Source organism: Hippocampus guttulatus, chromosome 10, assembly GCF_054856545.1.
Source record: "Hippocampus guttulatus isolate MCC_2025c chromosome 10, RoL_Hgut_1.0, whole genome shotgun sequence".
In the NCBI taxonomy this organism is placed as follows: Eukaryota; Metazoa; Chordata; class Actinopteri; order Syngnathiformes; family Syngnathidae; genus Hippocampus; species Hippocampus guttulatus.
In genome coordinates, this window is record NC_141270.1 from 770,352 (window position 1) to 782,140 (window position 11,789).

Consider the following 11,789-nt stretch of genomic DNA (forward strand, 5'->3'; position numbering starts at 1 on the left):
TTCGTATATTTGTTTGCTTGTGAAAACATCACTTTTGAATTTATTCTTGAACTTAAATCAACTCATCTTTATTGAGTATAACACATTTTAAAAACAGTCAGAGATGGGGCAAAGTGCTGTCCAGTAGAGATGGGCATTCCGTCCCTGGAGGGAGGACGGAGGACGACAAGTCCTTTTTTAAAAGGACGGACTCTGCAAGGACGGAAGAAGGTTTTTCTCTGTCCTTTTAATCGTCCCTAATGGGGTTAAGTATGTGCTGTAGGGAGGCAAAATAACACGGCCAGAGTGTAGCCAAACACCGTCTTTTCTGAACAAGCAATTTCACGGCTTCGTCTCCGCAGTGTTTTTTTTTAGCAACACTGCCACCGAGTGTGCGGTCAAGAGAACATAACAAAGTACCTCTGGACGTCCATTCCACGAACGTTGAACCCTTGCGGTTAAGAAGAGGTTGACGTGAGCACGAAGTAAAGATGTCAAGGTAAATGTTGGGGGGCCATCGATCGCAGGTGAGCCACGTAAAGCGACAATTGAGATGACTCCGTTACGGGTTCACTATATGGCAGGGGTCCCCAACTGCCAGGCCGCAGACCGGTACCGGTCCTCGGGGCATTTGGTACCGGGCCGCACAATAAGAACTTACATTAATTCCGTCGTATTTATTTTGGAATACGAAAGATATTTTATTTTGAAAAATTACCGGATTCTCCATTACATCCGGCTGCGTCACTTGACACACGTCAAACCTCTCCGTCACGTGACTGATTACGCTAAAAACAAAACACCAGAGCTTGCTAAATGAGTAAAATAAACTGCTGGAGATCGCAAATGACGGCGGCCTCAAACGTACGTTCGAGACAACAACTCTGCCGGTGTTCTGGATTCAAGTTATGGCTGAACACTGTGAGATCGCCACAATAGCACTGTTGCCATTTCCGACATGCTACCTGTGTGAGGCGGGGGTTTTGTGCAGCAAGGGCGACTAAAACGAAATGACGAAGTAGACTCGACATGAAGCACACACTTCAGGTGTCATTGTCTCCTATTACCCCGAGATGGGACCGCCCGCTTGCAGAAAATCAAGCTCGGCGCTCGCACTGATTCAGCATTGTGGTGAGTTGAGATTTTCATGCACTTTGAATTTGTGTTGTATGGTATTTTGAAGGCATTAAGACCGTAGCGATCAGAGTGTTGCGGCCAAATTGGACGCTCCTCGTGTTTATCTCGAAACCCCCCCAGTGTTCATCCAGCTCTTAGCATATTATTTTGTAGTATTTATCCGCCACACCTTAAATGCCGGTCCGTGAGAATATTGTCTGACATAAACCGGTCCGTGGGGCAAAAAAGGTTGGGGACCCCCGCTGTACGGCAGGTGAGAAAGAACAGAGCACGTTAGTGTCGGCAACCAACGAGGCGTTTGATACCTTGAATACAAGATTCCGTGGGAGACATAAAATCTTTATTAATCTATAATCAATATGACTACTCTTTTGCTTTTTCTTTTCAATTTTGTAGCAGACACTTGTTGATAAGTCAGCCCATCCGCCATATTGAATGTGGCTTGAATATCCGAAATACATTTGGCAAATGATATCGTAAAACTGAGTGTGGATAGCGTCATCCAATCAAAAGCGATCATTCCGAGGCATGTTTTCATCGGTTCAAGACAAAATGAAAGCTTTTTTTTTTTTTTTACTGAGAAAGCGTCATTTTAAATCGAACTGTCATCAGCATCAAATTGAACGGAGAACCAACATCTTCTCAGGACAGAACAGCAAAAACGGTGGCACGAACAGTGAACCATTCGGAAATATGAATTTCATCCATTTTGGAACAAGGCTCATGTGATGTATTTATTTATTTTTGCATTTTAATCAATGGAAAAAAAACATCTCAACAAACCATTGTGGGCTGCTGTGTGTCTAATTTTGAGGGTAGGAGTCGCATCCGATTCAAAATAAGGCTGTAACACAGCAAAATGTGGGAAAAAATGGAAGCACTGTGAGTGTTTCTGGATACACCAAATGTTTTTCTTCAATTGCCTTCTGTTCTAAATTTGGAAACATCTTTTTTTGTTTTTTTAAAGTTCGTGTTGGCACGATGAGTTGAAGAAAACGTGAATACTGTACCTTTTGCAATCAGGCTATCGCATAGTCTCCATGTTATTTCTGTGTGTGCTGTTCTTAATACATTTGCAACAAATTTGTCTTGGCACTCTGTCGAGCGTTTGAAAAAAAATGTCATTCTATTTTGGGTGGTAAGATGGCAAAACGTGAAAAAAAGCAAAGCACTGAAAACTTTCCCGATGCGGCATATGTACCAAAACATCAGCAGAATTACCACAGTGAGGTTCGCCCGTACCTTATCTGCTGATCTTCGGACGACTTGTAATTTTGAAGAGCTTTTCTTTGATGGAGCGCAGCGTTCAAACACACGTCGCAAATGAAAAGACAATGGCGCCTCTGTCACTGGGCAAAAGCACTTGCAGCCATGTTCCCAAAGTGACTTTCAGAGTCACATGGCGTGACCGCCGCGTTAATCAATTTAACACGAGCATGCGCATACGGCCTGCAGGAACGCGCCGGCCTCGCAGTGCCGTCACAAGTTCTGTGCAGGATTCCCCAAAAAAGTTTCCATCGCCATGGTTGTGAGGTATTGGGAATCTTCCTTTGGTGCGAGCGGCTGTGGCCGTTTTGGCGCAACGAATCACTAAGGAGGGAGCGGTGCCACTCCGAAAGGACAGGTTCCCGCTCGAACATAATTCAGGAGCACAAGTCTTCTCAGGTGAGCCACCTTGTCCTGCGGAATCGGGGGTGGGTGAAAAAAAAAAAAAGAAGAAGAAAAAAGTCGTTTATACACGCTCACAAACTCACCTAATGATCGAAAAGAAGAGTCGAACCATAACCGAGATGTTTTTGCAAAGGTGTTTAGCATCTATGTAGGCTGACCATTCAAATTTCATCCCCAAAACACCTTCCTGAGTCCCTCATTTCAAACCCTAACATTAGCTTGGGACCCTCAGTGGAAACCCTAACTTTTGGCTGCAATGAGGGATGCCATAGCAGCAGAAGCATTCACTCATTGAGTAGTCGCCGACACCGATGACCGTTATCGAGAAGCGATACCGACGAATCGTGCCTTTAGTACTTTTGATATGTAACATTTCAAACATTACGATGACAAAAAGAATTGTGAAGAAAGACGTTTGTTTTCGATGCAGATGATGTGTCGCAGTATAGCGCCATCTACTGCCGAGGAGGACTTACTCAGTGTCAGATTCTTTTTTCGCCTCAAGTATGGGCGGCTGGTCTCGAAAGCCCCCACAACAACCTGATATCTTAAACTAAGGCTGGTATCAGCCCGATACGATGCCCGATATCAGTACTGTACTCGTCCAACCCGAGTTAAAAGCATAACTTGAAATGCGAAACCTGGTCCCAAACTCTGACCCAGCCTAGGAACCCTGATTCAAACACCAAATCTTGGCTTCAAACACCAATTTAAGATCCTGATCCTGGCTTGAAACTAACTAACTAAGACTTGAAAACTTGACTCGACTATCCTTGACTTCGTATCCCTAATTTGCAATCCCGAATTTGAAATCTGTTTTTGAAACCCCGACCTCAAACTGCACCCTTGTTAGTTCTCACCCCAAGCCACGTTCTTGGGCACGGTCATGTCATTTTCAGTGGGCAGGCAGCAAGTGGTGCTGCAAGGCCAAATGCTCGCCCCCCCCTGAGATGGATGCTGCTGACTGCCATTCAAAAGCAACGCGGTTCTTATTCGACCAGAAGCTTTTCGCTCGCCAATCAATTCCCTTGACGTTAGCGCAATCGTTTGTAGGCGGACAATCGAAATGACCTTCAGGTAGCGTTCCTTGCCAACTTCCCAATTACTCACTCCCACAACGCCCAGCGTTGGGGGAACTAGTGGCCAGATAAGAAAAGAGTGATAAGGGGGGGTGGGGGGGGGGTGGTGCTGGGCCTAAACTCAAAGCCATTGTGTCCTCATACAATATACGACTTCCTCTCCATGCCAGACGCCACACACACTCACAAGCACACACACAAAGGCGTAAGTCAACTCCATTTAAAATTGATAAATATAGATAGATAGATAGATAACATACACACACACATTCACATATACAAACATACAAACTCTCACACACAATTACACACAGATTCAGGCACGCCCACACCCAGTTTCTCTTTCTCTCTCACACACACACACACACACAGTAGAGACGTACAAATGTATACAGGCAAACACACACAAAGCAACACATGCACATACAGTACATGAGATTCCTTTGTGGACACAGCCCAGGGCAAGTGAAGGAGGGAAAGACCCAGCCAGGGTGAGCGAGCGAGAGAGAGAGAGAGAGAGAGACACTACAAAAGTGAGAGTCACCCCGACGTCCCCTCTCACGCACCCGCAAAGTGCGTCCGGACTGCAAGCGACTTGCTGACTTTCTCTCTGTTTTTTCCGGGGTCAAAAGTCATCCAGAACTTTTTGGAGCGCTTTCCTTGGATTCTGTGACCCGCCGCCACTTCCCACAGGCGCAGCCAGAAGACTGGGCTTCTTCCCGCCTTGCTCAAGGGCGTTCGCTTGGACCGGCCCCACCGCGCCGCCCGTCGGCCCAAGTGCAACTTTCCGAGCTTCGAGCCCGCAGGCGACATCGCGCCATCGACGGGATCATCGGGTAGGTGGTTGGCGCGCATCTCCAACGCAAACGCACAAACACACATCTCTGGTCGCGACCGCTCGTATCGTCATCGTCGTGCTTTTAAGCGCCGCGGCCTCGTGAGTGAATTCACGAGCTGGATTTGGCTGCTCGGTGTGTGAGCGAGCGTGAGCCGTGGCCTGCAGCTGCTCTCATCTTGCCTTCGTGCGGGGCGCAGTCAAATAAACACCGAAAAGGAACACCGCGTGGACGCACGGATGATGACGTTGGAAGTTGGGCTATTAAATCGCTACCCGCGACCCTCCTCAGGAGAAGCGCGTTCGAAAATGGGGTGATGGGGTAGCTCCGGCCCAAAGCGGCTGAAAATGGCGAAGCCGACAGGTGGAACGGTGAAGGCTGATTTCGGAAGACAAAAGTCAACTTGTTCTATTGCTTTTTATTTATTTTTATTTTTTTAACTCATTCGTTTTTGAAAAGTTGTTATTTTTTTATGACTCATTCCCCAAGAATATGAAATGGAAAGTCAAGTTTCGTCGTGCTAGCCCGTGGGAACGTGGCCAGAGTCATCGAAGGTTCGTATGCTTTCCAGCTTGTTGAAGAAGCCAACAAAGATGAGAAAACGGGTGCAAATCGTCGCTTTACCAGCGCACGCACGCACGCAGACGCGCGTGGACTATTCATAACTCTAAATAAAAGTTGGATGATGAAAGAAGGCTTTTGTTCCGGTGGTATTTGCTTGGCAATTTTTTTTTCATGTGTTTCTAATGTTTTGTATTTATTCATCCCTCAATGCTTCAGTTGCCCACGAGCACTCGGTTACGCTCACTTCGTTTCGAAAAAAACATCCTGAGGTGCGAGAAAGACAGACTGGGAGAGAGACGCCGAGAGAATTATGGCAGCAGGATGGAGAACAATGCCGAGTGCTGGGGCCCCCCGCACACACACACACACACACACACACACACACACAGGTCAAGCAAAAGTCTATACAAGGAAGTAATATTGTTATTAAGTATCCCAAGAGTATTTCGGGAAGACATGAACACACACACACACACACACACACACACATAGTTCAGCACCTCAGGGTGTCCCAAAGACAGGAAGGGAGGGACATTTAAGGAAAAAAAAAAGGCGGCAGTCAAAAAAAAATTTTTTTGGATTGGTTCTGCAGTTTGTGGTCGGCTCAAAAGAAAAAAAAAAAAGTTTGGGTCTCTTCGAGGCCGTCTTGCGCGCATCTGTGCAAATGTGTGAAATGCCATCGAAGCAGAAACATCCCCCGGAAGGCGCAAGCGCAAAAGGGGGCGCCTTTGAATGCTCCCCAGCCGATTTTTACAATCCGTGAAGTGAGGTCGCGCGCTCCGAGCGACGGGCGCGGACGCCGCGGACGGGCCTTTCCCTTCCAATTCAAAATGGCGCAACGACCGGACAATCCGAGAAAAACGACAACCGTCGTGCGGTCAAATTCGCAAGTTTCCATTGCTGAGTGCAAGTCCGGCGGCTTGGGTTGCTACACAAATAGCAGCAAAAGACTCGTGCGTGTGCGTGTGTGTGCGTGGGAGTAGATGTTTCTCTTCCCAAGAGAGCTTCGGGGGCGAGTGTGGGAACCAAAAGTGAAGCTCTACTAAGATGAGGAACAAACATGAAATGTATATTTTGAAAGACGGTCAAATTGAGAGCTTTGCCATTCAATGCGAATCGCTGCGTTGAGCCCAAATGACGCAAAGTCTTCTCTCTATTCAGGAGAAAGGCATTTTGGGGGTGGTCGGGATTTGTCCAAATACATCACAGATCAGGAATTGCAAGACACTTCACGCTGGAGTTCTCCTTGCGCCGGTATTAGCTGCGGCCCAATGTGGGTTTCTGGACCGTGACGACCAAGTGAGGAGACTCACTTTTACATCCCTTGAAGTTTTTATTCTTATTGTTCTTATGATCACCAGAGCCAATATCCCCGTGCCAGAATCAAACCTGACGCACTTGCTCACCCTCCGATTCATCGGGCTTTTCAGTACTCCCTGTCCACATCCCGCAGTGAAGGTTCCAAAATGATTTTGTATGTTTTGTACTTCAAGGCAAGAACGTGACTTTGGCTAAGTGGTAGCCAGCATCCGAACGGCCAGTGAGGAAATCAATGGCAGACTGGAGTCTGCTGGGAAACTTCCTGGAGGAAGTACAGGAACACTCCACCTCCATTGGCAAGGTATACACACACACACACACACACACACACACACACACACACACACACGCATCAAACTGCACATGACTCATGACTGTACTTTGAGGCCCCCCTACGCTTGTGTGCATGTCGTCTTGGCCGCCAGGGGGCAGTATAACACATACAATCCATAATACACACACAAGGAAGACCTTTTATCATTTTTCACCGAGCATAATATACACGAGTACAGTATTGTGCTATTTTTTTGTTTTGTGTTCAAACTTTTAGTTTGCGAGTACTGTAGCACCAAATAGCCGGTCGTTTCGATTTGGATTTTACACTTTTACATCGTGTGTTAGCATTAAGCTAAGACTTTTATTTCCATGACAAGACCCGGAAGATCCCGGGCGTTCTAATCGCGGTCATTTCGTTCCGCAAATGAGGCGCTCACGTCATGAAGAATATTCCTCGAACGATGGGAAGGACTATTTGGTCGAAACAAAACAAAAAGTGACACGGAGGTTTGTGCTCGCAGGTGTGGTTGACCATCCTGTTCATCTTCCGCATCCTGGTCCTCGGGACGGCGGCCGAGTCGTCTTGGGGTGACGAGCAGGAGGACTTCAACTGCGACACGGAGCAGCCCGGCTGCGAGAACGTTTGCTACGACAAAGCCTTCCCCATCGCGCACATACGATACTGGGTACGCCACGCAGCGGCACTTCGGCTTGCCGGCGTTGACACACATTCCGCTCCGAGATAGCCTGGCGCAATTGTTTTTGCGGGGGGGGGGGGTGGGTGGGAGATGGGGCTAAATTTAGCCGCGGTTCTCAGTGGAAGTTGCAGAAGAGTCTGAAAAAGACGAGGACGTATTTTTGTGAAATAAGACAATCAATTGACTCGAAGGACGTATTCAACATTTGGTCTTATTTTTGTTTATCGCGCGCATTATTTTGTCGAGAGGACTTACTTGAGAGTATACTGCGGTTTTTCATGTGACGTCTCATGTCAATGTCCGGAAGAAAAAAAAATCAATTGGAATGTTACAATTTCAGGCTGTCGGCCAATTCCAATTTGTAATCGCCACCGATCGAATGATTTGATGACGTTTGAGTGAATAAATATTGGCAACGGTGCAGTTTTCGGTGAACCGAGGTCCCTTCTCGCGCTTCTCGCCAGGTGCTGCAGATCGTGTTCGTTTCCACGCCCAGCCTGGTGTACATGGGCCACGCCATGCACACGGTGCGGCGGGAGGAGAAGCGGCGCAACCGAGAGGAGGAGGACGACGACGACCCGGGAGGGGGCGACGACGATGGGGAGCAAGGCGGCAAGGATGACAAGGAATCGGGGAAGGGAAAGAAAGCGGGACCGTCGGCGGGCAGGGTGCGCCTGAAGGGGGCGCTGCTGCAGACCTACGTGCTGAGTATCCTCATCAGGAGCATCATGGAGGTAAACGCCGACGCCGTTTGCGTTTCTGGCAAGCCGTTCTTCAAAAAAGAGCTGGACTGTCAATCTAAACATGAAACAAAAAACGATGAGAGGATCTTTATTCAACTAAACCACATAACTTTGCCTTACAGAAGTCTGCTAGCTTGAGGCTAACGCGGAATGGGAAATGCAATGTACAGGCTAACGAAACTAGCATCGACGTTGCAGTAATAGATAGTTCCTTTAGTCATTCTGTGAGGGAAATTAGACCGTTCCAGCAGCAATTTTCACAATTGCACCCAAAAAATACTTAGAGCAACAGATATTTGAATACAAACGGTGCAGCAACACACATCGACAACAGTTCCGTGTGGCGCAATGACAAAACAAAAGCGATTCTGATTAGCATTTGGGAAAAACGAATGCATTTGTCTCAAATAAAAGAGAAACATAAAAAGTAGCTGACTGCAGTTGATATGTCGTTCCATGCAGGTGGTGTTTCTCTGCCTCCAGTACTTCCTGTATGGAATATTCCTGAACCCTCTTTATGTGTGCAAGGTAAAAAAAACAACATGATTTTCAAGTTTGTTTTTTTCCCCCCGGCCAATAAGTGCCACTCTGCGTGCGTGCGTGCGTGCGTGGTTAGGCTTGGCCGTGTCCACACCTGGTCAACTGTTACGTTTCACGGCCCACGGAGAAGAACGTCTTCATCGTGTTCATGTTGGCCGTGTCGGGCGTGTCCCTGGTGCTCAGCGTGCTGGAGCTCCACCACCTGGCCTGGAGGCATTGCTGCAGGTAAATGGCCGAAACACGTGTCTGTATTTCTTGCTCCAGCATTGATGGCCATCATCAACTGCACATTGAAGAAGGCCTGTCCACACTGCTCATCGGGCAGCTTGTTCATTCAAGGCATCCGTTGGAAACATGAAAACATCAACACTGCTTTTTTTTTTTTTACTTCCTTCATGGAATATTACAACTTTTTATTACTATTTCAGCCGCCGTTTCCACACATTTGAACATGGAGAAGCAAATAACGCAGGTCAATAGCAACTTTTAATCAGAGATGGCTTTGCATGACCCGAAACGTATCTTTGATGCTGATTTAAAAAAAAAAGTCTTATTTTCCAGCACGCCGGGTTTTGGCAGATGTTCTTGTTTCTAATTTTGACCTATAAAAGCTTGCAAAATATGGAGTTTACTATGTGTCGTTATTTGTAGCTATCAAGTTTCAGAAAAAAATACGCTTGTTGCTGAAGCTAACCTTTCATTCGTAAAAAGTGCTAAATATATTACGACACAACGTATTGTATTAGTTTTGGTGTTATCATTCTTCTTATTATTATTCAGGAAAAAAACAGGGGCAGTTTTGGAATCGGTGCAAAAAATAAATCTAGGAGAATTTACCTTCATCTCTGTGTTGGCCAGTCTAATTCCCGCCAAACGTAATGTTTTGTAAATGTCTTTGTTTTTTTACAACGATAAAGAACAAAATTGTTTCCACCCGTACAAACTTCCTCTTTGCAGGCGCTTTTTGATGTCCAGGAAACTAGCGGCCGCCACCGAGACAACTCAACCCAAACAAGTCCACATGTCTCCGCCTCCGCCGCGGCCGTCCACCCCGCCTCCCGAATTCAGTCAATGCGTGATGGGCTCCTCGCACTTCCTGGCGCTGCCCTTCCCCAACCACCGGCTGGCCCACCAACAGAACTCGGTCAACATGGCGGCCGAGCAGCACAAGATGACGGCGGGCGCGGGCGGCGACGAGGGCCTACTGCCGATGAGCTGTTACTCGGCCGGCTGGCGCGGCGCCGCCGACGTGGCCGCCTGCTACGACGCCGCCGGCTGCCTGCGGATCCAAAATCCCGGCGGCACCGAGCGTCTGCTGCTGTGCGCCACCGATGCCGTCGCTTGCCCCAAGGACAAACGGCGACTGAGCAAAACCAGCGGCGCCAGCGGCCGAACGCGAGCCGACGACCTCGCCATCTGACAACGAAGGCGCGCTCGGCTCCCGGCTCAAACTTGTGACGCACGCGATCAACACTGTGGTCCTTCATCTTGAAGCCTGCGAGGAGCGTTCCGCTCTTTACACCTGACCCCCTCGTAATAAAACCAACTGAAAGCATAATGGTGGGAATCAGGCTAAACAGTCCAATTTGAACTTTTCAAAGGCAAACAAGAAGGGCTGCCGGGAGGCCACCAAAATAAAAGGTCATCGAGAAGGCCATGTATTTGGTTCCGCCACTGAACAGCAACTAGAGCACTTCACAATCGACATCCATCTCGGAATGTGAGGAAAATATATCCTGCTGACGAGAGAGGCTGATTATTAAAAGTAGGGATGTTCGGGACTGCTTTTTTTTTCCAGAACAGTATGCGCTCTTTTAGTACCCACCGATACTATGGACTGATACCTCTCGTACTTTTCATTAAAAAAAAAAAAAAAAAAGTCATTTAACACTATGCCAAAAAATTGTGAAGAAAGGCCTTTCTTTCTGAAGCAGATGCCACAGTATAGCGCCTGCTACTGGCTTGTTCAAAACTGATTGTGTCAGGCTGTCAGCATCAAACTGTACAGAGTCAAAATATTAATAATAATGCATCAGATTTATATGGCGCTTCTCACTGGCGTCCATACTCCCTTTGAAAAGTAATCCGACGGACACTTGAGCGTATTAGCGCTGCTAGACGCTAGCGTCGCCACCGCTAAACGCTAACATCAGGCGCCGTACAATACAGCGTCAACCTAATTCTGATGAACATTTGATGAGAACACATGTGGGTAATGGCAATGGACATCAAGTGATGAGCAGATCCACAACTCTGTCTTGGATCTTACCAACTTTTGACAAAAAACTTGAGGACGTCAAACCAGAATGCTGAACCTACCATAACAATGCGCCTTTGCTATTCAAGTATTCACCATAGTTCTCACACATTCATGCTTACAACTAATCTTGAAAAAACAAACAAACTTACAAAAAAATATAAATATATATTTTGCAGGATTTTGTTTCTTGGAAAAAAAACTGTTTTATTATTTTTTTCAAGATTTCTTTCTATGAGTGTTTATTCTTGAAATATTTTTTTCGGTAATAAAATATGACTTTTCGGCAATATTGTATCTTTCATAGAATATTAAGAGGAAAAAAAATACAGCATTCTCATATAGTATTACTTAAAAAAGATATTGAATTTTGTACTTTCTACTATATTTTTGAAAAGACATGAAAACAAATTTGTACGATAAATCATTCTTTTCATCTTACAAATGTAACACGATTCTGATTTCTCAATTTGACATTGCCCCTTTCCAGTGAGAACAAAATGAGGTAACTGGGCAGCTAAAACGAGCTGCAAAACAAACAATCCTCTTCTCCTTTTTCTTCCTGTTCCCATGGCATATGACCAGAGCAGGATGAGAATTCCGAGCAGGGCACCAAAGTGTAAGTGGAAATATGAGGAATGTTTGGGAACCTCATCCCGTTTTCACTGTTCCCGTACGCCATTTTAGTT

The 11,789-nt window shown here is 46.6% G+C and overlaps 1 protein-coding gene across 3 annotated transcripts; it reads left to right on the plus strand.

Annotated features, from left to right (window-relative positions):
* Positions 1 to 762: 762 nt before the first annotated feature.
* On the plus strand, positions 763 to 11,415 carry LOC147198772 (gap junction alpha-5 protein-like). Of its 3 annotated transcripts, none has more exons than XM_086122353.1 (8): positions 763 to 1,110; positions 4,560 to 4,702; positions 6,760 to 6,887; positions 7,384 to 7,548; positions 8,025 to 8,294; positions 8,766 to 8,831; positions 8,920 to 9,068; positions 9,801 to 11,415. In XM_086122353.1, the coding sequence occupies exons 3-8, from the start codon at positions 6,819 to 6,821 to the stop codon at positions 10,261 to 10,263; spliced, it is 1,182 nt and encodes a 393-aa protein (XP_085978479.1). In that variant the 5' UTR covers positions 763 to 1,110; positions 4,560 to 4,702; positions 6,760 to 6,818; the 3' UTR covers positions 10,264 to 11,415. The 3 variants fall into 3 exon arrangements, with proteins under 3 accessions (XP_085978479.1, XP_085978480.1, XP_085978478.1); XM_086122354.1 differs by lacking the exon at positions 763 to 1,110 and adding an exon at positions 6,428 to 6,565 and having other exon boundaries at positions 3,986 to 4,702; XM_086122352.1 differs by lacking the exon at positions 763 to 1,110 and having other exon boundaries at positions 3,986 to 4,702.
* Positions 11,416 to 11,789: the final 374 nt, after the last annotated feature.

Coding starts and splice junctions, on each gene's coding strand:
- LOC147198772 (XM_086122353.1), top strand. CDS start 6,819: ATGGCAGACTGGAGTCTGCTGGGAAACTTCCTGGAGGAAGTACAGGAA. Junction 6,888..7,383: donor ACTCCACCTCCATTGGCAAG/GTATACACACAC, acceptor TTGTGCTCGCAG/GTGTGGTTGACCATCCTGTT. Junction 9,069..9,800: donor GCCTGGAGGCATTGCTGCAG/GTAAATGGCCGA, acceptor TCCTCTTTGCAG/GCGCTTTTTGATGTCCAGGA.